The following is a 26,224-nucleotide window of genomic DNA, read 5'->3' as shown; positions in this document are numbered from 1 at the left end:
ACCAATGTAAAAGAACTTTGGCAAGGATCTTTTGTTTTTAGTAAGCTAAATGCTACATAGCTGCATTCTGCTGAAGATAGTCCTCATAATCAGATTAAAGAACTAAATTAAAATGCAGATCACTTGAAATTTAGTATTAACAAGTATACCCTTAACTATTTTGAAGATTTTAGCTCCTCTAAGTAGTTCAAGTAATTCGATTTTTTTTTTAAGGCAATACTGCGTAGGAAAATTTCTAGATTCTTGTTTTAAAGTGTTACTGTTTTATTTTTTTATTTTGTTGAATACACATTTGTTTTACTGGCAGTCCAGATAAACAAGTATATAAAGGAAATATTTAAATTTTTCTTTTGGCAGGTGTCAAACTGTGCAGATTAAAATGCCTCAATTTAACCTGAAGAAATGGTTTTGAATCATACAAATTTTTAAGAAGAAAAATAAACTGTCCAAAGGGATTCTCCTAGCTTATAACACATTTCCAGAATAACTCTCAAAAAAAAAAAATTCAAAAATACTCATTGACTACTTTAAAAATATGTCAATACCATATGGCTTTATGAAATAACTTCTAAAATTTATATTTTTTTATTTAAAAAGGATCCCAAGTTTTAAATAAACTGCTAGCAATATCATTTTCCTCACTTAAAAGTGCATATCTCTGAGGGTGGGACATACATACTTTTTGAACAAATAATGATTTTTACAAATTTTTAACACAAAAAAAAATTACTTAAAATATTTTTAAGGGGCTAAGAGTTTTCACCAAAAGTCATCTTTAAATAGACTGCAGTAGATGACATTGTTCTTTTTTTTTTTTTTTTATACCATCAGAATTCTCAATGAGATGCTTTGGCAGTTTTAAGACATATCGTGGTCTCTACCAAGAGATACTGACATTAACGATGTCCGTGGAGACGGCAACTGCCTTGATGGCTCAGTGTGAATAGCAACATTACTGGGCTGGTTCTCCAAATCAGAGGCAAAAGTACTCTCTTCTCTTACATCAAGAGTTTGTTCAACTGAAGATGCCTGGGGTGGAATATCATCCACAGTTTTGTTGGCATTATTCAAGTTGTCATTAAGTGTGGAAATATTACACTCCTTGTCTAGGATGCCAAATTCATCTTCTATTGTAACTACATCTTTAGCTTCAAATGGTTCCAAGGGAGGAGGCAAAAACTCATTTTGTAGAGGGTCCTGAGGACCACTATTGTCACATTCTGTATCCTCCTTTACTTCAGAATCCTTATCACTATCGCTGTCAATGGTAATTACAACTGGCGAACGTGAACCATTGTCCCCGTGATGTTTCTTATGCTTCTTCTTGTGCTTCTTCTTTTTCTTTTTATGATGCCTAGTTGTATCAGTAGCTTTGCCTTCATAAACTATCTCTACACTTAGGCTCCGGGTCCTCCTTTTTCTCCTTTTGTGTTTTGTCTCTCTGTCTGATGATCGGCTGTCTGAAAAGCTGTCACTCTCATTTTTGTGGTTGCCATCCAATTTTGATGAGGACTTTTGGTAATGACTTTCCTTTACTTTAGAAGCAAACTCACGAGAAGGTTGAGCCACTTCATTAGTACCCTCCAAATGCCGTGTTTTGTATTTTCGTTTCCCTCCGGGCTTTTCATTTCTTACCCAGTCAGGCCCTGTAGACGCAGTTTTTGATCTATTACTGGACAGGCTTCTTGATCTGTGCCTTTCATAGTAGTAATACTTCCTTTCACTGTGATTATTTTTTTTCCTAGCATTTGTTCTTTCAGAAAAGGACTGAATTCTAAATTCTGGACTTGAGGATTGTCTGGAATAATGAGCTCTGGACAGAGTCCTCCTCCTATAAGATGATTCATAGCCATCCCTGTCCTTGTTTCTACTATAGTAAGTATACTCCCACTTATACCTGCTTCCATAATTATTTCTTAAATAATAACGATCTCTATTTCTGCTCCGTGATCTTCTTTTACCATGATCACTGCTACGAGATCTTGATCTGCTTGTGCTTTCGCTACTGAGAGATAGAGTCTGGCTTCTTCTTGACCAACTGCTGTCTCTGGTTCTTGATCTCTTCTTGTCTCTTCTACCTCTAGGTCTGCTACTCTCCCTGCTCCTGGACCTTTTGCTTTTCATCCTTTTCTTCCCATGATGCTTTCTACGACTCTTCTGATCATGCCCACTTCTACTCTGGGAACGAGAATCTGAACTTCTTGATCTTCCCCTCCTCCTGTGTCTACGGTTATATGGGGAATATACCCTGTCTCCTCTGATAGACGAGCTCAGGTCTCTGGGAGATGACAATGATGTAGAGTGCTTCTCTTCTTTCTTTGACTTGATTCTTTTACCAGAACCACAATGACCTTTATTTATTTGCTCATCCTTTCCAAGGACAGAGTGTGGAGATGAGCATCTACTAACATCACTATCACCAGAACTATAAGACTGTTCTTGTGTCTTCACAGTCTCCATTTTCTCATAAGAGCCTAACTCCTCAGAATCAGAGGACAGTTCAACAAGTTCTGGGGTCCTCTCAGCTAGTGGTTTAACAAACCCAACAATGACACAATTATCTGAAGAAGAATCACTGTCATTATTGAGGTCTTCATTAGTTTGTACTCCTTGTATCTGAGATGTGGCTCTTCCTGTTACAAGTTCTTCATCTGAACTATCAGAAGTATTTAAAAGGGAAGACATGGCAGCGTGTACCTGTTCCGAGCTTGAGTAAGATGGCCCTGGAGTTTCATCATCCCACGGTGCCTGACTAACAGTGGTTACATTGATATCTAACTCTTGAGTCTCAGCTTCGTCAGGAGATATTGTTATGACTGAAGAATCAGAATGGCTACCTTCTTCATATGAAGGAGCAGGGCAATCATAATTAGCATGCTGGTCAAAAGCTGCCATGTTAAAAGGAGATCGAGCAAAACTGATAAATTCATGTATAAAATGCTCAGTCCGATTAAGCAGAAATGGTCTTAAGTCAGACACAAATTCCCGACTTTCCAAGTCATAGCGAGTAACATTACTCATGATGATGTGCTGGACAATATTCACTAAAGATCCATGAGCTCCAAAAAGAACTGTAAGTTCACGTTTTAGCCAGGGGACTAATCTGTGAAGGCAAGCTGGATTTCTACGGAAAAATTCAGCTGAAATATCCCTGCAGCGACCACCATCTTCAATATTTCTAACACGGGCGCCAGCACGATAAAGAGTTCGTCTAAAATTAATAATATCCTGTTCTTGAATTTTCCGCAAAGATCTTTCATCTGCAGTAGCTGGCCTCCTTACTGCAATCTGTCTCATAAGTTGAGGAATTTCACCATTTCTAGGTCTTGTTGAAATGCCTAACCCCTCAAATAGTACTCCACTATCTGGTGGAGTTGTTGTTCTTCTACTCATAGTACTATTAGGTGAATAAACAGAAGCACTTCGATCTCTTGTCATAGTTGTACGATAGCGAAATCGTGGAACATCAGGGGTTGCAAAAGAACCGTTATATGAAGGCCTTAGGACATACTCCTTGAAGTCATCTTCTGCCCTCACAGAATGGAAAATAGAATCAAAGGGCTGTTTACAAAGTGGACATTCAGCTTTGTTTTTTGACCACTCCTGTACACAGCGAAAACAGAACTTATGTAAACAGCGATCTAAGTAAGACACATTATCAAATCTATCCAAACATATAGGACACTTAGAATCAGGAGATGCATCAGCTGGTACTGTCTGTTGCAATTTGCTAGTACCAGCTTTAGGTGAAAAGTTGTCCATTTTAAATTCCTTAGCAGCTGATGCCATTATCTGTAAAAGGGAAAAAAATACATCAGTAACCAGAAAAAAAGAACAGACTAAAATCTGAAAAAAAAAAAAAAAATTCAAATAAATGATTGTGAAACATACTTTGGTGAAAATAGCTGAGTAGCTCATTAACCTCGTAATATGAAGGGACAGTGTAACATAGTCATATAGTACTTAAAACACAAGCTCTAAAAGTCACATATTTCCTGGGTTTGAATCCTGGTTTCACACCAGCGGTGTGACTATGTATCAGCAATAATAGAACCTGCATCACAGGGTTTATGAAGATCTTAGAAAAGGTGCCTGGTACCCAGGAAGCTCTCAAATATTATGTAGCATTCTGTTCTTTTAAAAAAGAATTTAACCAAAAAGAATTTTATATACATATAAATATATAAAGGTATATATATTTATATACTTATAGACACACACACACACAATCTGCCAAGTACCCATGTATCCACCACTCAGATTTAGCAACATTTTTTTCATGGCTATTTCAATATTTTTTAAATATCCCTTATCTTCTCCTCCTATCCCCCTCTAGAAAATAAAAACCAAAAACACCAGTCCTCAGCTGGTGTTCTTTCTATCTATTGTTTTAATTCTTGCATACATATCCCCTGAGCAATACAGACTACTGACTTGCTTTATTTATGTAAAATACTGAATGTATACCTTTAAACATAACTACTGTGAGATAATTTGCATACCAAAAGTTTACCTGTTTAAACCAATTCTGTAGTTTTTAGTGGAAGATTCTTTCACACAGAGAGAGTATCTTTTAGTGAGGACTAAATGAAATAATATATGTAAAGGTGTCCAAAGAATAGTTCCTGGCTCCTAGCAACTGCTGTGTAAATATTAGTTGCTGTTAGTATTATTATACTATGGTTACACTACTATATTCAATTCCTCACTGATTCCTTACATTACTAAGTCTTTGAGCTTTTTTATTTAATCCAAAGGCAGCCACAAAGTTTCTTGAAATCATGCTTCCAGTGCCCTTCCCTTATTTTTTCCCCACAAGGATCACTAGAATCTTAATTAGTTTTGTTTTCTTTAAATGTATCAGTTTATGTTGACCCCCCCCTTTTTTAGTATTTATCTGAAACAGCGCACACGGAAGCACAAGCAGGGGGAACAGCAGATGGAGAGGGAGAAGCAGGCTCCCCGATCCCCTACCAAGCAGAGAGCCTGACAGGGGGCTTGATCCTAGAATGCTGGGATCATGACCTGAGCCAAAAGCAGATGGATGTTTAACCAACTGAGCTACCTAGGTGCCCCAACCCATTAACTTGCAAATTTGCCAGAGCTGAAATTTGGTATGCATCACATTTTTGGCCTGGTTATCTTATAAATCACTCTTTAGCTGCACTCTATATTAATCATTGAGTATATATTAAAAATGTTTCTTTCGGGACGACTGGGTGGCTCAGAGGTTGAGAGTCTGCCTTTGGCCCAGGGCGTCATGCTGGCATCCCAGGATCGAGTCCCACATCGGGCTCCCTTCATGGAGCTTGCTTCTCACTCTACCTGGTCTCTGCCTCTGTGTCTCTCATGAATAAAATAAATCAAATCTTAAAAAAAAAAAAAAAAAAAAAAAGTTTCTTTAGGTTTCCTGGGCCTATTATTCATCTTTCTCTACCTCCTCTATCATAGAAAGTTCCATCAGCGGTCAACTGCTATCAATTTAGTCTAATGGAATTATAACTTTCTAAACACTGGCCAGGGAATGGATCCCTGGGTGGCTCAGTGGTTTAGCGCCTGCCTTCAGCCCAGGGTGTGATCCTGGAGTCCCGGGATCAAGTCCCACATCAGGCTCCCTGCATGGAGCCTGCTTCTCCCTCAGCCCGTGTCTCTGCCTCTCTCTCTCTCTCTCTCTCTCTCTCTCTCTCTCTGTGTGTGTGTGTGTGTGTGTGTGTCTCTCATGAATAAATAAATAAAATCTAAAAAAAAACCAAAAACACCCAAAAAACTGGCCATACCAAATTCTAACAAAAACAAACCCACAACAAAAATTCATGATTGTGAAATGTAACTATTTCATCAGAAATTTCAAATTAAACTTGCTCATCTAAGGGCATCTTAACTTTCTCAGAGACATAACTTAATAGGAAATCAATTAATACTGAACAAATGTTTCTTCAGGGATCCAAATATTTCTAGTCTTTTATTTTCTAGACTAGAAATACAGAAATCACCACTGCTCTTAAACAGCATGTAATTATAATAAACTGCTTTCATTAATGTATTTAACTATATACAATAATAACTGTCATTAATATATCTAAACCTTAATAATATTTAAATTTCTCGGCATTTTCTCCTACTCCTAACATTTTTATTCTTCCTCCCAGGAAATAAAAAGCCTAAAAATAAAAATTTTTAGGATCACAGACAGAGTCTGTACATTAGGGGAAGGAATGAAGAGTGGAGAGAAACTGGATAGGTAATCAGGGAATCTGGACTGACCATGTTTCCCCTAAAACTATAAACTGGAAACATTCAATAAAATCTAGATATTTTAGTTTGCCCTTCTATATAATAGAGAGATTATTAGACTTTTTTAAAAGACTGGTGAATTTAAAGTTAATACATTGTACCTTGATTTATGTCATGGAAATACAGAACTGTAGCGTTTACTGAACATTTGCAGTTCACATAAAAATTACAACCCTGAATGCATTTTATTAAAGGAAATTTGTACGTAGTAAACTTAAAATTCAAATAAAACAAAATCTCAACTAAGTAGAATTTTTTTTTTTTTTTAATGGAATCTTAAGGGATCTTAGGTGGCTCAGCCAGTTAAGCATCTACCTTTGGCCCAGGTCATGATCCCAGAATCTTGGGACTGAGCCCCAGCCCCCCATGGGGCTGCCTGCTCAGGGGGAAGTCTGCTTCTCCCTCTCCTTCTGGCCCTGCTTGTGCATGCACTCGCTCTCCAATAAATAAAATCTTAAAAACGAAAACACAACTTTTCTTCCCTTCCCTAGTTTTATAATAAGCCTGTTAACCACTTCGACAGTATAGTATAGGGCAAAAGAATGATCAGGAATATCCACAAGATATAAAAAAATAGAGTTGTATTTCTCATAGTAATATCTTTAGATATAAAGAACGGTATTCATCAGAAACATCAAACAGTGGCAATGCATATACATCATCAATAAGAGATTTTCCTTCAAAAGCATCACTAATGCTAAAAATAAACACATTTACTAATGGGGCATCTGGCTGGCTCAGCCAGTAGAGCATGTAACTCTTGATCTCAGGGTCATGAGTTCAAGCCCCTCACTGGGTGTAGAAATTACTTTAAAAAAAAATTTGCTAAAATATTTGCTGAGATACAAATGAAATAGAATTACCATATGACCCTGGAATTCAATACCCATCCAAGAAAACATACTGTCCATACCAAAACTTACATGTGAATATTCATAGCAACATTTATCATAAAAGCTCAGAAGTGGAAACAACCCTACCAACTTATGAAAAGAAAAATAGAATGTGGTATATCTGTACAGTGGAATACTATCCAGCAATAAAAAAAGATGAAACAGATACATGCTACAATAAGAACGGAAACTTTTCCATTAGGCAAAATGGAAAAAAAAAAAAGTCACAAAAGACCATGTTGTATGATGCCATTTATATGAAATGTCCAGAATAGGCAAATCTATAGATGGAAATAGACTGCTGGTTGCTGGGGGAGGGAGAGAGATTACACAGTTTATTTGTGGAATGATGAAAATGTTCAATTATTGTTGCACAACTCTCTAAGTATACTAAAAACCACTGGGTTATACACGTTAAACAGGTAACTTTATGGATGGAATATAAACTATATCTCCATAAAGTGGCTTTAAAAATACAAATTAAGGCATAATACAAGCTAGGGGACAGATTAAGATTACTAGTTTCTTTATAAATTCTAGGTTTAAGTAGCAAAGGTGGAACAGACGGCAGATTTAGTCCTTCAGGTTCTAGAAGCCTGCAATAAGGTTTCTGTATCCTGGCACTCCAGGAATTGGGACTTCAAGTTAATTTTCCATAAACATAAAGAAAAAATCAGTTCTTCTGATCCTATTTCCTTAACCAAGCCTCCCAAATTCTAAATAAAGTTTATCATCTTTAGGATACACTGACTAAGCCAAACCTTCCCCAAATTTTAAACCTATTGGCTTTAACAAGGTAAGAACGCTTCCTGTCACATTTTGGGGGAATTTCAGATATTAACAAGCACACTTACCTAGGGAAAATAGATGGGGGGGGGGGGCGAGGAATCAAGGGCTGAAGGCTAAATTATAGACGGGACATTCAAAAATGGTGATTACATATAGGGGAATGATATCAATTCTAATGCAGGGCCAGGGTGAAAATCAAAACCACTTATTAATGGTGTGATCTGGAGGAAATTATTTAATTTCTCAAAACCTTAAATTTCTCCATTCTAAAATCGATTAAGTACTAATCCCCGCCTGAAAAGATGGTTGTGTGAAGGCATATATACTCTATGTAAACTCTTAGCATGATTAGTATGGGGTAAGAATTTAATACTGTTCCCCCATGTGAAAATAAAGTTAATTTTAGTCCTTTCCATCACCTATAGCTGATTATAAAAACTCATAAAACTACAATAATCTTTTTTCTTTTTTTAAAATTATTTATTTATTTATTGATTCATAGAGACACACACAGAGAGCGGCAGAGACGCAGGCAGAGGGAGAAGCAGACTCCATGCAGGGAGGCCGACGTGGGACTCGATCCTGGGATCACACCCTGGGCTGCAGACGGCGCCAAACCGCTGTGCCACCGGGGCTGCCCACAAATAATCTTTTTTTCTAAATATAATTACTGCATTTCGTATATCCACGCAAGGTGGCTAAAAAGGGTACAAAATAAGATGCACTAGAATAAACCCCAAGTATTAAAAAATAATTTGGGTTCTTTTTATTACCTTAGCGAAATCACTGTACCTCCTTCAACTGCAATTTAATCACCAGTTCCAAAGGATCATTCGGATCTTAAAGGATCTATTAACCAGATCTTATAAATTTTAATTCCAATACCAGACATAAAAAGAACTTTTAGGGAACCATTCCCAGCTAAAGCCACTCATTCCAGCTAATCATGATGGTTTTGGCTGACTACAGCTTTGAATTTCATGGACTACAAGCAATAAAAAGTTAAAAAAAGAAAAGAAAAAAAAAAGAACCCAAACTTCGCCGTTAACTTAAATCTCGGGTAACTCTTAATTTAACTTAAATAATCTTGAAATTTACCTACCAAAAATTCTGTTCCCTTTTGCCCTTAAGACATTGTTCGCTTCACCTCAGTACTGCCCCCTTCCAGCCTACGACTCGGCAGCCCGCGAGGAAAGCCGCCCTGACTGGAAGGACGGAGACACCACAGGCAGGCGAGCCCGGCCCCGGTGAGAGTGGCCTCCTCCGGCTGAGACGGCCACCGGCCAGCGCCGCAGATAAGCCCCACGTGCATTACATAACCACAACGAACTACAACACCGCTACTCCCATTTTACAGGCAGGCAGTGAGAGGAGGACGCTCAATCCAACCCCCGGCACACCTCTGAGGAGACGCGAACGTTGTGCTCCGTGCGGGTTCCCCGCCCCCCACCCCCTCGGGGCCAAGCTCTTTCCAGTACACCGCCAGGCTCGCGCCCCTCGGGAGGGCTTCTAGGAAACGCAGCCCTCCCCCGCCCACCGGCACAAATCCACAGGTGCGACACCGGAGCCGCCAGCCCGCCCGCCGCCAGCCCCGCCCCGCCGAGGCCCGGCCGGCCCCTCAGGCCCAGATCGCAGCTCCCCGGTGCCTGGGCCTCCTTCCAGGCCCCGAGCGCCGGCCGGCCCACCCCTCCGACCCCGCGCCCCATTGTTCCGAAGCTCACTCACCTCGGAGGATACCGGCGCAGGCCCGGCTGGCGCGCTCGAGCCAAGCTCCCGGCGGCCCAGAAAGCTGGGTCGATGACGGCAGGATCCGCGAAGGCGTACCCGGCGACTTCGCCGCCGGCCCTCAGGAGCGGGAGCAGGCGGGGGCGCTTCACCCTCCTCGCGAGACAGCGGAGACCCCGGCGGCTGCTGCGACCCCTGTGACGTAAAGCGCTCATCACCAATGGCAGCTTGGGGGGAGGCAGCAGAAACGAGACCCACTCCGCAGCTCCCCGCGCGTCAAAACACAACACCCGCGTGCGTAACGCATGCGCGGTAGATGGGCGCCGGCATGGAGGGCGGGGCCTAGAATGCTCGCCCGAGCGCCGGCCCTTCCCCCCCACCCCCGCCCCTACTCCCGGAGTAAAAGCTCCGACAACCTCCCAGGCACAAATCACTAACCGCCTAACCGCCACCATCATTCCCGTTACCAGTAGTTTCCGGGGCCTAGAGGCGCGATACTTGACGTTCGCTCCTAACTTAGCTTGGTCTCGTTTAAAACTGACCAAACTCTGCGAGAAGTCACTAAAATTACCTCCAGTGTAAAAAGGAACGGAGTTACTTGGAGGGGATGGGACCGCCTCCAGTCGCACAGCTGGGACACAACTCTGGGATTCGAATGGAATCCAGAGCCAGGGCCCAAGCAGTGACCTACGCGGTCTTCGCAAAGAAATCTACTCCAGCCTAGGGGGAGACAGGAATTACCTAAGAGAACGGGGCCTGAAAATCTTCCCAAGACGAGGTTTTTCCTCTCAAAGGAATACTTTACTTCCCCATTCCCCGGAATCCGGGTTAAAGCCCTCTTTAGGTGTGATGAACCCTGTATCTGAAACGTACAGGGACAGAACGTCTGGGCCTAAGGCCGCCCACGGCCCCGTTCTACCCACAGGCCTCACACCAGAGCGTCCCAAACAAAACATTGCAGAGCTAGACTTGCTACAACCGCCCGCGTACAAAATGCCGTCTCTGGCTGAAAATTTGATACGTGCTACCGTCCTAAGCACACAAAAAGCGCTCAAAAATCACTTGTTGATTGGCAGTTACGTTATTTCTTAGAAGTACCATTTACATCCACAAGCCATTGCGTTCTCCAAGACTTTTGTTTCTGGAAGAAGGGCTCAATGAACAGGGACTCCCCACCACGACTCGTCGCTGTTATATAAAAGTGGGTGGTACTCTTAAGTCCATGATGAATATGCGAACGTCTCTCTGTATTACGTGGAAAGAAATGCGGGAGGAAATGTTCATCACTCCGGCGTTAGAAGCCAGTGTCATACTTAAAATGAAGATTATTTTTTTCAAATAAATTTTTAAATGCACACGACGGCATATTATCTTGCACGAATATTGCACTGCAACGGAAAGACCAGTTGACAAGGCACGCCCATCTAAGCGGCGGAAAAGGCCATTTTTAACACGTTTCCTCCTTTATTTTACCCTGTCCCCCCCACGGCGAGCTAGGCCCCCGGATCACGTGAGCCCGCCTCCAGGTCCGGGCGGAAGAGGCCGGCCTGGCTGATGGGAAACGCTGCCGGAGGCGAGGGGCGGGCGCTCGTGCCCGGCTGAAAGATGGCTGCCGCCGCTCGGCAGCCGCCGCCCCGGAGGTGACTCTAGGGCCTACAGCTTCCCTCCGTTCCCGCAGGCCGCCGCCGCCTCCTTACCATGAAGCCAGTGAGTCGCCGCACCCTGGACTGGATTTATTCAGTGGTAAGTCCCTGGTCTGGCGGGGCTCCACGGTGTCGACTCCCTAGGCCCGCAGGCGGAAGGCCCCCTATTTCTTCAGCGCCCAGAAACTCCCAAATCCATTCCTGTATTAAGGCTTTCACTCTCTCACCTCGACTCCGCCTCTTCCTGGAAGACACGCTCTTCCGCTTCTTACGTAAGGGCGCAGGGTGTACTTGCCTCCGGGACCCCATTTATTCGAGTTTTTCACTGTAATTCTCACCTTAGCAACGTACCACCTCGGCGACCTGTCGGTGCGGGGGGGAGGGAGGGAACTGAATTATCACTTACGTAATTTTTTTGGCCTTTATTCCCCCTCTTGCATTTTTTTAGTTGCTCCTCGCGATCGTATTGCTCTCCTGGGGATATGTCATCTATGCATCGACAGTAGCTGCACGACGACAGCTAAGCAAGGAATACCCAGACAAATCTTGGGGATGAATATTTGTAATTCCTCTGGATTTAATGCTGTGCACATAGTTCTTTACCTGATGCTTCCCTGGCACGTGTCTAGATTTAAAGTAAAATCCATTATGCGAGGCTTATAAATTTATTTTTGCGTAGTCCTTTATAATCACCACCAATCTAATTTTCAGAGGTTTTCTTTTACATTCTTATATAAAACAAACCAACCTAGATCTGACAGCATGTGAGTACTGGACCATAGATGGAATGACATGCTTTTCAACCTAGAGTTTCTAAAGTACCTCTTAAAATGCCTCAGTCTTCTTTAAAACAGTCTGTGGAATTGCTGTTCTTATACTTGTTTATTGCAACATTTCATTCTGTTGCATACCTTCACATAAGATTAAGTACCATGTAAGAAAAAAAATTTGGCATGTGACTACTTTCTACATCCTGTTTTTCAAGTCAAGAATGGCCAGAAAAAGGTAATCACTCATATTTTTTTGGCTTGTCCAGTTTTTACTTATTGTTAAATAACTCAAAGAGTTGCAAATTGTACAATATTTGTGAAGAAATAGACCACACATATCTCAGAGTAAACTTTATTACTTTTCCAGAAAATATATTCAGTAAATACAGTAATGCATCAATAAATGTGGCCTCATATGCCTTTGAAATTTTTTTTGTATGCCTTTGAAATCTTAAAGTAATCTTCAATGATGTTGATCAGGAAATTCTTTCATTGGTGGAATTACTTCTCCAGTCTCCAGAATTATATCACCCTAAAAAAAAAAAAACCAAAGATGCATTAGCAGAAAAATCTTGCCTGCAGAGATGATAGTTTCACTTGGTCAGATCTCACAAGGGAAATGTGGTTCAGTTGTGGCATTCACATTTTGAAAGAGACTTAAAGTAGAAGCTGTCCAAAGATGAGCAATATTCAGAATATTAAAGTATACGTGAAGGTGAGGTATAAGTGAAGGAAGTATAAGGGGAAGTTTCACTCAAAATTTCCAGAAAGAGCAAGAAAGTGGTCTTCATAGGTGATAAAGAGGTAATGTTTATTTTGTATAGCCTCAAGAAATAGGAAAAACCCTAAAAAGTTATGAGGAAACAGCTTCAATCCAACAGAAGGAGGTAATGTATTCCCACCTGTTTACTATTTGACTCAGATATGAGAGACAGAATGCAAACTTTGCCTGGGTAGCTGGTTCACTGTTATCTTTTCAAACCTAGATACAATATGTATGGTAGAACGGGCATGGGCTTTGGAGCCAGAATCAAGTGGTGAGAATTCTGGAACCTTCTCTAGGAAGCTGTATCATTTTAGGCAAATTACTTAGCTTTAGTTTCAGCTTTGTGTTTTAGACAGATTTTGTGAGCCTAACAGTCTTACGAATTACTGGGTAGACTAAAAATAACCCCAACCCCACCCTTGCCATTCCTTGACTTTTATTGTGTGTAAGCCATTATACATTTGGGGAGTAATTTGTTACACAGTTAGCATTACCTTAAAGTGGTACTAATGCTACTGTAATAAAAATCAAACCAATGGCACTGGCTTAACATTGGAGGCAAGGAGGCTGGAATTGGAGGCTAAAAGATGGGGCAGTAGTAACTAAAGTAGTAACTTTGCTTCCGCAAAGTGTCTAATGAATTGAGGTTCTGGGAGAAGTAGCTAAAAAAAAGTTATAGTATGTTTGACTACTACTAGCTACCTTGGGAATATACTTTAAGAAATATAAGCTCAGGCAAGAAGAGGCAGATTTAAAAGGAGATACAAAAGTGGAAAGAAGAAAAAATTCAGGACCTTGCAGTACTGGAAAATAAGACTTTCTGAATCTCTAAAAACTAAGAGCTAACAATGAAGACATATTGAGAAACAGAAGCCCAATAAAACCCAAACAAAAGGACTCTGTCCTATGGCAAAGTTCAGACTGATCTTGAACCAGTTCTTCAAATATCTTCCATATAACTCCATGGAGTTAAAGAGGCAGCTGTATGAGTACAAAGAAATGAGAGAACTTGGCAATTACACAAAGTACAGATGCATGTGAGACTGACTAGAAGCAAATAGACTCCCATCAAGTATTTTTCTTTACATAATTACCAACTGTTGTGGGAACTAGATGATCAAATAAACATATAGGCAACAAAAGTCTTTGAATGTTTGAGCTTAAAACAACCTCTGGCACTCAACCTTGTGTGCAGGAGGCAGATTTTAAAGGCTATCCAACCCTAAGAAGGGCATGCTTCTCACTACCCATTTTAGACGTGGTCTAGGTTGAAAATGGACAGTATTTTTACGTGAAGATGAGGTATAAGTGAAGGAAGTATTTTGGCTTGTCCAGTTTGGACTGAAAATGGACAAGAAAAAGAAAAAAAAAAAAAACCCCAAAACCCTGGATGGACAGAGCCAGGAGCCAGGAAGAACAATGAACAAAGGTATTCCAGAAAACAAAATCAGTGCCCATTCAGCTACCTTACTGCACTCGGTTAGGAGCCTTGATGTTTGACCACTGGGATTTAGGAATGCCAAGCACTAGTGACTGCTTGCTGAATTCCACCACTGAGCAATGGGTGTGTTTGGGGGCAGTGAGGGGAAGACAGGGCATACAGTTAAACTGGCCTTCTTAGTTCATTGACCCTCAGATCTCCAAAAGAAGTCACATCTAACCCTGGCAGACACTACTGTACAATGTCTGGAGATCCTGCATTTGGGGCTGGTTGCAGCGAAGGTACAGGACTCGGATTTCCCTGTAGAGAAAGAACTATATTATATGTGTGGGGAGAAGGAAGCGAAGAACTATCTGGTAATTAGAAGGATGGACTGGGGCACAGACACCAGGCATGGTAGGCTGGGAAATATATTTTTAAAAAAAGCACAGAGAGGGGCACTTGGGTGGCTCAGTGGTTGAGCGTCTGCCTTCAGCTCAGGGCATGATCCCGGAGTCCCGGAATCGAGCCCCACATTGGGCTTCCTGCATGGAGCTTGAGTTCTCCTTCTACCTATGTCTCTGACTCTGTGTCTCTCGTGAATAAATAAATAAAATCTTAAAAAAAAAAAAAAAAGCACATAGATCTATGTGACAATGACAAGGAGTTCTGGACAATAGGATCTGAAGAGAAGTGATGCACTAAGCTAGTTCCAAGCTTAGACCTTAAAATCCTCCTGAGATGTTCAACCCACTCTGCCTTAACATGATCTTTGGAAGCCTCATAGGCCAGATGGCATTAACTATAAGATTGTGGAGATCACCTGATGTGTATCAGTCTAAGATGTCAATAAGAAATAGACTTTTGTTAAGTCACTGAGATCTGAGGGTTTGTTACTGCCTTTCCTATTCTAATATATGTACAAATGAGCATTCTTTAGGTCCTCACAGGGGAAGTTTTTCAAAGGGTCAATGGCACAGAAACAAGAAGAATGGCGAAAAAAATACAGGACTAGGCAAAATGCTATGGGATCACTGTGGTCTTCTAAAGAGAGCCTCACTTTCTTTTCCTTTGAACACAATGGCAAAATAAGTAAGTGATAATTATTTCAATGGAAGATTAAATAAATTACTCAACTGGTGAAACCAGTAAGATAATTTCCTATTTTGAGACTACCAAGGCCCTGACACATGTCAATTATATGCTACAAAATATAGAAGAAATCCCCTAATTCCTAAAGCAGAGGTCCACCTGAAGGGTTAGTTGGTTTTGGTGCTTTGCCCTAAAGTTCCCTTCTGTTGCAGATGATAATGGATTAATGAGACCATGTCATTTGATTGAAGCAAGAACCAACACTGAGTTTTGCTTTTTAAAGTCACAGGACTTAGAGATTGATGGTAGTTCATTATCTACCTATGACTAGAAATAGGACAAGAACCTAATCTGTATTTTGCTATGCTTAAACAATAACCTCACAAACAACCAGTAAATATACCAACTGATGACTATGTAATCTTTTAATGCTGAAAAGATTCAACTTTAAATTAGGATAATAGCTTACATATTCAAACACAAAACTTAAAGTACACATTAACAGATTTCAAATCCACAAATGGAGAAGTTAATGTCAAACTGCCCTAAGAAATGACAGTTTGGAATTAATAACAGAGGAATTCAGTTGCTGTTACATGCTCAAGTGTCTGCTCAGGCTAGTGCCCTAAATCCTCAACCCTACATGAAACAGGGTACCAGTAAAAAACTGTTGGTATCTTCAGTTCACTTTAGGACTATAAAGGTCATTTAAATTTTACAGCCAGCTTCCAAAGAAATATGCCCACCTCCCATTTTCAACTGTAACTGCTGCCTTACAGTATCTCCTTTTTTTTTTTTTTACAAGAATGTACAAAACAAACTTATAATGACAAAAGAAAGGAGCACTTTAATGATCACTTAGGGAGAAAAAGGAGAGAGAAAAGTAATAAAAGAAAAATCAGACATATTAAGACTTACTGGGAATATTCTGGGCTTCCTTTCAACAATGGCATATGGTTTTGCCTGCAATAAAAGTAATGCTCTGTTAATTACAGTTTTAGATTGTCTTCTAAAATAAAATAGATCATATCCCAAATTTTTAACTTAAGCCCCAAACTTTCACTGAACTCCAGACTCCTACATTTTAACTGTTCACTCAAGATCTTTATTTGGCTATCACCAGTAGTCATCTCAAATTTAACCAGGTCCAGCTTGTAACCTCCCCCAGCCCCAAATGTTTCCTTATTGCAGCAAATGGCACTTTCATTCTCCTAGTCTGAAAGGCCAAAAACCTTGACTCCTCAGCAGATGCTGTTGGTTCTATCTTGAGATTATATCATGAATCCAATTATTTCTCACTACCTAGTACTACTACCGTTATTCAAGCTTCTATCATTTCTTTTATCCACTAGTGTCCTGGTGTCCACACATGCCCTCTTAGTCTACTCTCTACATGGCAGAGTAGAGTGATTCTTTTAAGATGGACCACTCCTCTGCTCAGTTTCAGAATTCTTAGAGGAAAAACCAAAGTCCTTGCTGTGATATCTAAGACCCAATACAATCTGGCCCTTGCCTATCTGATCTCTCTCTCTCTCTCTCTCTCTGTATTGTAGCCACAGTAGTTCCTTTGCTATTAGTGCAATCAGTTGGGTCTGCTTGTGCCTCAGGGCCCCTATATGAAATGATTCCTCTACCTGAAATGTTCTTTTAGATATCTGCTTGGTCCATATCCTTATTTCATTTATGTTTCTTTTCTTTTCTTTTTTAAATATTTTATTTATTTATTCATGAGAGACACACAGAGAGAGGCAGAGACACAGGCAGAGGGAAGAGCAGGCTCCATGCAGGGAGCCCGACATGGGACTCGATCCCGGGCCTCCAGGGTCACGCCCTGGGCCGAAGGCGGCACTAAACCGCTGAGCCACCTGGGCTGCTCTATGTTTCTTTTCAAACAGCACTTTCCCAGAGATATCTAGTCTTTTACCCTGCTTAGTTTTTCTTCTATAGATTACCACCCCTTATAACATTATATGCCTCCTTATTTATTGCCAGTCTTCAAGACTAGAATAAACATTTCATGAAGGCAGAGAGACTCAATCTGCTTTGTTCACTGCTATATCCCCATGTTTAGAACAGTGCCTTGCACACAAGAGATACCAAAAATGTTTGTTAAATAAATGTATTTATTAAGATACACATCTGCATAAGATATCACACGAACAAAATTTTATTAAAAGATGATTGGCATAATTTAAGACTCAAACTGGAGCCACAAGCAGGAAATAAATTCAGAATACAATGTAAATACATTAAAATGTCTTTGAAGTACTGGGGCCAGAGGCAAGAAGACACTGAAATGTCCCTAGAATGTAAAATTCAATTAGTCAGTAAAGGTGTTAACTGAAGCAAACTGGCTACAACATAAATGAGGATACAGATCTACCCAAATCCAGAGAAGGAATAAGGTAAGGGAGAAATTTTGGGACCTCTATTGACATTAAAACCTTTAGCTAATTATGTCCATCTGTGGTTCAGGAAAAATCTCCTGGAAGTATGACTCCCTCAGATAAGCAACTACATTAAAGTCTCTAATTGTCAAACCAGTAACAGCACCTTATTAAATCTACTTCTCTTAGAAGATGTCTTTCCAATCCTAGAAAAATTTAGTTAAATATAGATATAATAAAGATTAAACCTAGAGAATAAACAGATGTCAAATTTAATAAATTCTTAAAACACCAGGACAATCCATATATTCTGTTATTTAGAACATCTGTATTGTTTAAGGTAATCAATCTGGCTATTAGAGGTTCTAAAAGATTAATTTTAGGATTCTAGTTAAATTGCATAATTGATTTAGGCTTGTGACCATAAGTTTAAAAAGATTTTGCTTCCTAGTGTCATTAACTTGCCCTATAAGTGCTTAAAAACAAAATTCAACATATAAATATAAAATGTCTAAACACAGCTTAAAACATGTAAGAGAATATGATTATATTTGTAAGTGGAATTTAGGAGAGCTCAACTTGAATTACTCCAAAGATAATAAGAACAAACAAAGGAGACTGCTCATATTTTACTAGATGTATAAGTAACTTAACAGAATTTTTAAACTGAATATAAAGAATAGGAAAAAAGGAGATTTTTAAAATTTGAAACTAATAAACTGAATTTTAATTTATATTCCAGGTAACTGTGGACAGTTCTTTCTGAACATAAAAACCACTCTTGGATATTAAAAAAAAAAAAAACTTGTACTGGATTGGTGACTCAGTGGATGAGTGTCTACCTTCAGCTCAGGGCGTGATTCCAGAGTCCCAGGATTGAGTCCCACATTGGGCTCCCCACAAGGAGCCTGCTTCTCCCTCTACCTCTCTCTGTCTCTCATGAATAAATAAAATCTTTAAAAAAAACTGCCCTGACAGTAGTAATAGATTTTTCTTCTCTAGAGTCTTGCATGTTAAGACAGTAAAAAAATAACAGACATATAATGATTATGAAATAGCCTGTGGACTTGCAGGTGAAAATAAATATAAAATTTTGCATAAGCCCATTAACAAGAGAAACATAAACTATCCTCTGACCCTCAGACATATAAATTGTTAGCCCTCTTTAATGGTTGCAGGAAGATTTTCTGTTGGTTTATAAAGTGAAAACACTAAACTCCAACTCTAATTCCTACCGGCCTCCACTGATTTCATGTTTCTAACATAGAAGACAGGCCATGTCCACTTGGACATCCCTAATACTGATGCTGACAGCACATGCTCCTATACAAATTTACTCCTTTCCAAAACCCTATGTATATAACTTCCAAGGCTAGAAATTTTATAGTCATTAACTGCCTCTGAACTTTGGTTTCATTCCCAACTTAACTTGAGTTGTCTTCCTTAAACAATGTGTTCTGGCAATTTAATGAAATAAAATTAATTTTAAAAATAAGATGCTTGTCATACAAAAAAAAAAGTCTTCGGGCTTCACTCTTCTTTTTCACTTCTGCTATCTTCACCCTAACCAGATTCTCATCAACTAAAATCTATTAAACTGCAACAGTCTCTAGTTGATTTACCTCACATCAGTACTTTCCTCCCTTCAATTACCTCCATATTAATGTTTTTTATGTTTTCCTAAATATAGCACTTTATCAACTCACTCTCTAAATGAAAAATGCAAAGCTTCCTCATTCAGGTCCTGACATCTTACTATAGACTGTCACTCCATCATTGCCCCAAACCATCCTTCTTACAGATGTCCTCTTCCCCTTGCTCAGGTTCCAATATCCTACCCCAGGTTACTACCACTGCTGCTCTCCAAACAGGTATACTCACCACCACCACCCCCAACATCCCCCTCTCCCCGGGACCTAATAACCTCACTGGATATAAGAATGGGTTTGGATTACAACACTCCATGCTGGGCAGCCACCACTGCGCTCCCTTAAATGTACTCCTTCTTCACCCTGCCTTGGATCCAACACCTATACCAGACTATCCCTTGACTTTAAAATATGGCAACTGCCTCAGTTTAATCACTACATGCAAGATCTTCCCATGACAAAGTTCAAGCTTTTGGACATCCTGGATTCTAAAGAACGAAAATGGTGAAAAATCAGAATGAAGGGAAGGGAAATGGGACGATAACAAAGATAACCTTTGTCTATTTTGACTTTATCCTGTATCATATGTATGCTCAAAAAAGGAGCAGAAATTCTTTGCTCCCTTCCTACTTAGAACCCCAAGTTTACACTAGTATTATGAGGTTGATTTCATTCTTATCATTTAAACATTGTTTTTATGAGAAAATGCACTTCAAGTTATAATAAACTAATATAAAGATTAATTTTTAAAAAAATCAGGGATCCCTAGGTGGCTCAGCATTTAGTGCCTGCCTTTGGCCCAGGGCATGATCCTGTAATCCCAGGATCGAGTCCCACATCAGGCTCCTTGCATGGAGCCTGCTTCTCCCTCTGCCTGTCTCTGCCTCTCTCTCTCTCTCTGTCTCTCATGAATAAATAAATAAAACTTAAAAAAAATAAAATAAAATAAAAAACCACAGTTTCCTTAAGTTTCAATAAAACTTTTACTTAACTATTTTATTGAAAGTAGTTCAAAATCAGTTTTAAGTGGCAGATTATTTCCACTAAGTAAAGCAGGGTAAGGCATGCCCACATAGGAAATAATTTTGTACAATATTAAAAATAATTCTGAAAAATACATACTTAAAACATACTTACATTCACATGATATTTGATATAATAATGAACAATCCAGGCAGGTATAAGTACATGAGTAAAAGCAAAGATACTGTGTCGGTATACCTTGTAAATCTGGGGAGAAAAGAAACATACATGATCAGGTATCTAATTTTTTTATGTTTGTGGCAGAAAAAAATGCATCAATGATATAATAATTTCATGATTATTTTTAAATGTCTACTTGCCATATATTTCCTTACAGTCTGTAAGTAACCTCACTCATTTAAGTATTTTTATTAAACAAAGGACCTGCTAGGGCATACCTACAGAGTTCAGAGCAAACAAGGCTCAAGACAATTACCATTTTGCAAAGCTACAGTAAGGTATTTATAGATATATATATATAGATATAGATATGTATGTCATAGACATGTATATATATATATATGTATTTATTTTAAAGACTTTCAAAAATGTCATTATAAGTTTACTAAAGGTAAGCATGGCATAAATAATGAAAAAATAACTTTAACCAACTTAATTAGAATAATCAAACCTACAGAATTTTTCAGATAAAGTCAACCCCCTAATTTACCCATTTCAGATACCACAATCAACATCTCTTGCACCATTCTAGGTATAAGGCACAACCCTGAGCACACCAAAGCTTGAAAAAGAACGTTATACATACTGGAATAGATAGAGGTGTTCCAGGCTCACTCTGAGATGCTTTCAAGTACACTATTTTTAAAAAGAAAGGTAAAATAGAACTAAAAATGGAACCTTCATGAGGCAGTCAATTTGACTGAAACGTACCTATATTACCAGGGATAACTAGACCCTAGGTGCTATAATACATATGATTATAGAAGGAAAATTAACTCAAAGTATGGAAAAACAGACTAAAATAATTATTTACTTCCTTATATCACTGGCTGTTGGGTGGGATGTCAGCTTTCAACCAGTAGCTGCCAAAATCAACAATGTCAGGGATAATGTCAGGGATACAAAAGGTGACAGCAAAGTTGAATTAGAGTTTAATTTTACTACCATAAATAAGTATCTAATACCACTTTCTCAGAAAAATTTGCACAAGACTTGGTAGCACAGTAAGAAAGTAGATACACTTGGATCTCAATGTGAACTCCTTCAACTCCTAACTCTGTGACCACGAATAAATCACTCGATTTTTGTAGGTCTCATTTTCTACTACACATTTAAATTAAGGATTTGGAGTAGTTTCTACCTTACAGAAGTAAAGAATTAAATAAAGTAACACATGTCACACCCTCAGCAAAATGCAGGACAGAAAGTAAGTACTCAAGTGTTACTTAATAGTGTCACTACCATTATTATTAGTCAATGTCGTGGCTTGTTGAAAGCAATTTTGAGATAAGAGTGTTCATCACTTAAATTGATGTAATTTAATGACCTAAGAAAATGTCCAGACACCCTGAAAATAAAGACAGCTCTTAAATGAGTGACTTTCTGCAGTGTAAAGCCCAGAAATGTCACTTTTAAATTAAACAGTGTGTTAAAAGTACATAGTGGTAATTCAGAAAGGTGGTTCTTGAATATTACTCATTAAGCATACCAACAGGATCCTATCTTTTATGGTGATCACATGGGGTTAGATGACCAGTTAGAGGCTTCTTGTGTCTTCTAATAGTTGAGTGTAGTGTTATCCTCTATAACCTCAACCTTAAAAAGCAGATAGGTGTTCTTAAATAACTAAAGTTACAGAATTTTCACTCAAGTGAATCCTTCTATCATTCTGCAAAACCTAAGCAAAGATTTGCCTCTTTAAGAATATCCACTGGAAAAAGGACAGTCTCTTCAATAAATGGTGCTGAGAAAATTGGACAGCCACGTGCAGAAGAATGAAACCAGACCATTCTCCTACACCATACACAAAGATAAACTCAAAATGAATGAAAGATCTAAATGTGAGACAAGAATCCAGCAAAGTCCTAGAGAAGAACACAGGCAAAACCCTTTTTGAACTCGGCCACAGCAACTTCTTGCAAGATACATCCATGAAGGCAAGGGAAACAAAAGCAAAAATGAATTACTGGGACTTAATCAGAATAAAAAGCTTCTGCACAGCAAAAGAAACAGCCAACAAAACTAAAAGACAACCTACAGAATGGGAGAAGATATTTGCAAATGACGTATCAGATAAAGGGCTAGTATCCAAAATCTATAAAGAACTTATTAAATTCAACACCCAAGAAACAAACAATCCAATCATGAAATAGGCAAAAGACATGAACATAAATTTCACCAAGGAAGACATAGACATGGCCAACAAGCACATGAGAAAATGCTCCGTATCACTGGCCATCAGGGAAATACAAATCAAAACCACAATGAGATACCACCTCACACCAGTGAGAATGGGGAAAATTAACAAGGCGGGAAACCACAAATGTTGGAGATGATGTGGAGAAAGGGGAGCCCTCTTACACTGTTGGTGGGAATGTGAACTGGTGCAGCCACTCTGGAAAACTGTGTGGAGGTTCCTCAAAGAGTTAAAAATAGACCTGCCCTACGACCCAGCAATTGCACTGCTGGGGATTTACCCCAAAGATGCAGATGCAGTGAAACAACAGGACACCTGCACCCCAATGTTTATAGCAGCAATGTCCACAGTAGCCAAACTGTGGAAGGAGCCTCGGTGTCCATCGAAAGATGAATGGATAAAGAAGCTGTGGTCTATGTATACAATGGAATATTACTCAGCCATTAGAAACGACAAATACCCACCATTTGCTTCAACGTGGATGGAACTGGAGGGTATTATGCTGAGTGAAGTAAGTCAATCGGAGAAGGACAAACATTATATGGTCTCATTCATTTGGGGAATATAAAAAATAGTGAAAGGGATTATAAGGGAAAGGAGGGGAACTGTGTGGGAAAAATTAGAGGGAGACAAACCATGAGAGACTCCTAACTCTGGGAAACGAACCTAGGATGCGTGAGGTGGCGGGGTGGGGGTGGCTGGGTGACGGGCACTGAGGGGGGCACCTGATGGGATGAGCACTGGGTGCTATTCTATATGTTGGCAAATTGAACTTCCATAAAAACAAATGGGGGAAAAAAAAGATTCGCCTCCTTCTCGTCACACTTGACAGCGACAGGGCAGGACTCTCCCAAAGCTCCATGGGCTCCTGAACTCCAGAACTTCCAGCCCAGGACTCTCGGGACAAGTTAGCGAACCTGCTCAGCCTAAGTCCCGGTTGAACCTGGTTCTCCTTCAAGGAACCGCCTGGCCTTGCCGGCCCAGAGTGATGTCAGTCCCTGGTGAGGCCACAACGGGCAGGAGGCGCCCAGCAGCCACGCTGGGGGGCGCAGCAGGGCGCGAGCATCCGCGCCGGGGAGGCCCCTCACTCACCACGTTCTTCCAGGGGGTCTGGTCCCGCAAAAACTTATTCCAAAATTTCTCCATAGGCCACACCCGCTGCGGGGGCAGCACCGGCTCCCGGGGGCTCAGCTCCTGGTCCTTTAGCCATCGCCTTCTCAGCTGTTGGAGCTGCTGCAGACGAAGCTTCTCGTCTGGCGTGTACCCCGCCATGTCGCCGCCGGCACCAAGGCAGGACCGGGCGCGTCCCCGACCAGCGTCCGGTCACTTAGGCGCGCAGCCAGCCCCGCTCCGAGGCGACCTTGCGAGGACGCCGGGAGCGGCGCGCCATTATGACGTCACCACGCTCCTGCCCCTGTCCGTGCCCCGGCTGCAGTCTGCGCGCGGCGACTGGGCTTGCGCAGTGTCTCCGCGGCGATTACCCGCGAGTGGGGTGGCGGCGCGTCTTAGCTGTGGGAGAAGGGGAGGCCGAGCGACCGAAAGAAGGGAGCAGGGGAGGCCAGAGGGTGGAGAGGCGTGCTCGGCCCTGGGAGGACGAGAGTACGTGACCCAATGAATGTGAGGTCCAAATGCAGATTCTTCGCCCCCCTCGCCCGCCTTGGTGCTCCTCTCCCCTGGCCTGGAGAACGTGGAGGACGGGACTTCCAAGGTTAGACCCCAGCTGTGTAAGTCACTAGTGAGGTGACCCTGGGCAGCCTCAGTCTGTTCCTTCATCTGGACGGCGGAGGCAGAAAGAGTAGCTAAATGTCTAACAGAATTTGGCACATTCATGCTTTGACCCAGCCATCCCGCGTCGAGGACTCTATCCCAAAGATACGGTGGTAAAAATGTGAAAAGAATGTGCAGGCATATTCACTGCAGCACTATTTACAATAAAATACCGGAGACTATCCCCAAATCCACTATCCTCGATAGTGGACTGGTTGAATGAATTATGGTGCAACACTGGAATGAAGTGCTCTATATGCAACCGTGGAACGATCTCTAGAATATATTAAGTGAAAGAAAACGAGGTGGAGGCAAGTGTATATAGTATGCTACCTTTCATCCCAAAAGAGAAGAGTGGTAGTAATACTAAATATACATATATGTTTGCTTATATTTTAAAAATAAAAGGAAGGAAACTATTGTTTTGTTTTAAAATGGTACCAATAGGGGAGGAAAGGGAATAGGAGAGAGGAGACAGGGATAGAAGGTAGGCATCTCTGAATATATCCTATGTAACCGATTTAGCCTAAAGCAATGTAAACATTTTATTATAAAACAATTAAATTTACAAAATCTCTAGAAATCAAAAGTAAAAATACATGAATCTAACTGATCTGCTACATGGCATAACCTCCAGAACACACACCATTTCAATTAGTTTAATCCACCAAATTACTATACATCTATATAGAGAGAGACACCTCAAAGAAAAAGGAACTGCCAAAAAAAAAAAAAATCTTAAACTGTTTTAGGTAATTACATTGTTGGTAGTGATGGTATTATTAATCTGACACTGAAAATAAACATTTATGCTGGAATTTTTGTAATAGGAGAAACAAGACACAAATGTAAGTTGCACGAGTTTAAGTAAAAACTTTGAAGTCCTGAATTTGAATCGAAAGACTCAGTAACAACTCATGATGTATTTTATCTTTAAACATATTTATTATTTATCCTAGCTCTGCCCATTGAAATGGCCCCAAAACAACGGCCAATCCAGTAACGATGAACATATCTAGCTCCTAGATTGTGATTTCTAAATACCATTTCCCATTAGAAGGAGCCAGGACTCCTGAGAACTGCAAATGTTTGCAGTTCTCAAACATTTTGCTTCTCAAATTTCTTTAAACTCTTAAAAACTATTGAGGATCCCAAAGAGCTTTTGTGTGCATGGGTTATACCTACTGATGTTTACTGCATTAGAAATTAAAACAGATTTTAAAATAACAAAATATCCATTAACAAAAATTATTTTGTGAGAAGAGTGCCATCATTTTAACATTTTTGTGTGGGCCAATAAATGACAGCAGAATTTTTAAAACCACTTCTACATTCAGTCATAATATCATACACCAGGTAGCCCTTGGGAAACTGTATATACATTTGTGAGAGACTGAAAATTTAAAAGGGCCAAGCATCTTAGTATTAGTAGGAAAATAATTCTGGTCTCACAGACCCCATGAAAGGATCACAGGGACTCCCAGGGGTCTCCAGATCACACTTTGAGAACCACTGCTTTAGAGAAATAGCTAATTCCATGTCTGAGTTATAGAAATGTAAAAGAAGCCAGGAACATCTTGTGTTAGCAGAAAGCAGGGAAAATTTTAAAGACAGGTTCATGTCAAAAGG

At 40.2% G+C, this 26,224-nt stretch overlaps 2 protein-coding genes across 3 annotated transcripts; both read right to left on the bottom strand.

Moving 5' to 3' along the window:
- Nucleotides 1-240: 240 nt before the first annotated feature.
- TOPORS (TOP1 binding arginine/serine rich protein, E3 ubiquitin ligase) lies at nucleotides 241-11,737 on the bottom strand. Of its 2 annotated transcripts, XM_041762778.1 has the most exons (4): nucleotides 11,399-11,737; nucleotides 10,800-10,946; nucleotides 9,702-9,896; nucleotides 241-3,792 (listed from the first exon to the last, which is right to left on the bottom strand). In XM_041762778.1, exons 2-4 carry the CDS (start codon nucleotides 10,800-10,802, stop codon nucleotides 859-861), a joined length of 3,132 nt encoding a protein of 1,043 aa, XP_041618712.1. In that variant the 5' UTR covers nucleotides 10,803-10,946; nucleotides 11,399-11,737; the 3' UTR covers nucleotides 241-858. The 2 variants fall into 2 exon arrangements, with proteins under 2 accessions (XP_041618712.1, XP_041618711.1); XM_041762777.1 differs by lacking the exon at nucleotides 10,800-10,946 and having other exon boundaries at nucleotides 11,399-11,736.
- Nucleotides 11,738-12,452: 715 nt separating this feature from the next.
- On the bottom strand, nucleotides 12,453-24,216 carry NDUFB6 (NADH:ubiquinone oxidoreductase subunit B6). Its single transcript, XM_041762782.1, has 4 exons — nucleotides 23,921-24,216; nucleotides 20,566-20,658; nucleotides 16,311-16,355; nucleotides 12,453-12,646 (listed from the first exon to the last, which is right to left on the bottom strand). The coding sequence occupies exons 1-4, from the start codon at nucleotides 24,098-24,100 to the stop codon at nucleotides 12,578-12,580; spliced, it is 387 nt and encodes a 128-aa protein (XP_041618716.1). The 5' UTR covers nucleotides 24,101-24,216; the 3' UTR covers nucleotides 12,453-12,577.
- Nucleotides 24,217-26,224: the final 2,008 nt, after the last annotated feature.

The sequence above is a fragment of the Vulpes lagopus genome, chromosome 7, assembly GCF_018345385.1.
Source record: "Vulpes lagopus strain Blue_001 chromosome 7, ASM1834538v1, whole genome shotgun sequence".
In the NCBI taxonomy this organism is placed as follows: Eukaryota; Metazoa; Chordata; class Mammalia; order Carnivora; family Canidae; genus Vulpes; species Vulpes lagopus.
The sequence above is the reverse complement of the archived record's forward strand: the minus strand, read 5'-3'. Positions and strand labels throughout refer to the sequence as shown.

What these genes read in the sequence shown, in the direction of transcription:
- TOPORS (XM_041762778.1), bottom strand. An exon ending in CTGCGCCGGTATCCTCCGAG is followed by an intron (nt 3,793 to 9,701) that starts GTGAGTGAGCTT and finishes TCCCTTTTACAG; the next exon opens with ATAATGGCATCAGCTGCTAA.
- NDUFB6 (XM_041762782.1), bottom strand. Translation starts at nt 24,100, where the DNA reads ATGGCGGGGTACACGCCAGACGAGAAGCTTCGTCTGCAGCAGCTCCAA. An exon ending in ATATCAAATATCATGTGAAT is followed by an intron (nt 16,356 to 20,565) that starts GTAAGTATGTTT and finishes CTTTTATTGCAG; the next exon opens with GCAAAACCATATGCCATTGT. An exon ending in GGAAGCCCAGAATATTCCCA is followed by an intron (nt 12,647 to 16,310) that starts GTAAGTCTTAAT and finishes TTTTTTTTTTAG; the next exon opens with GGTGATATAATTCTGGAGAC.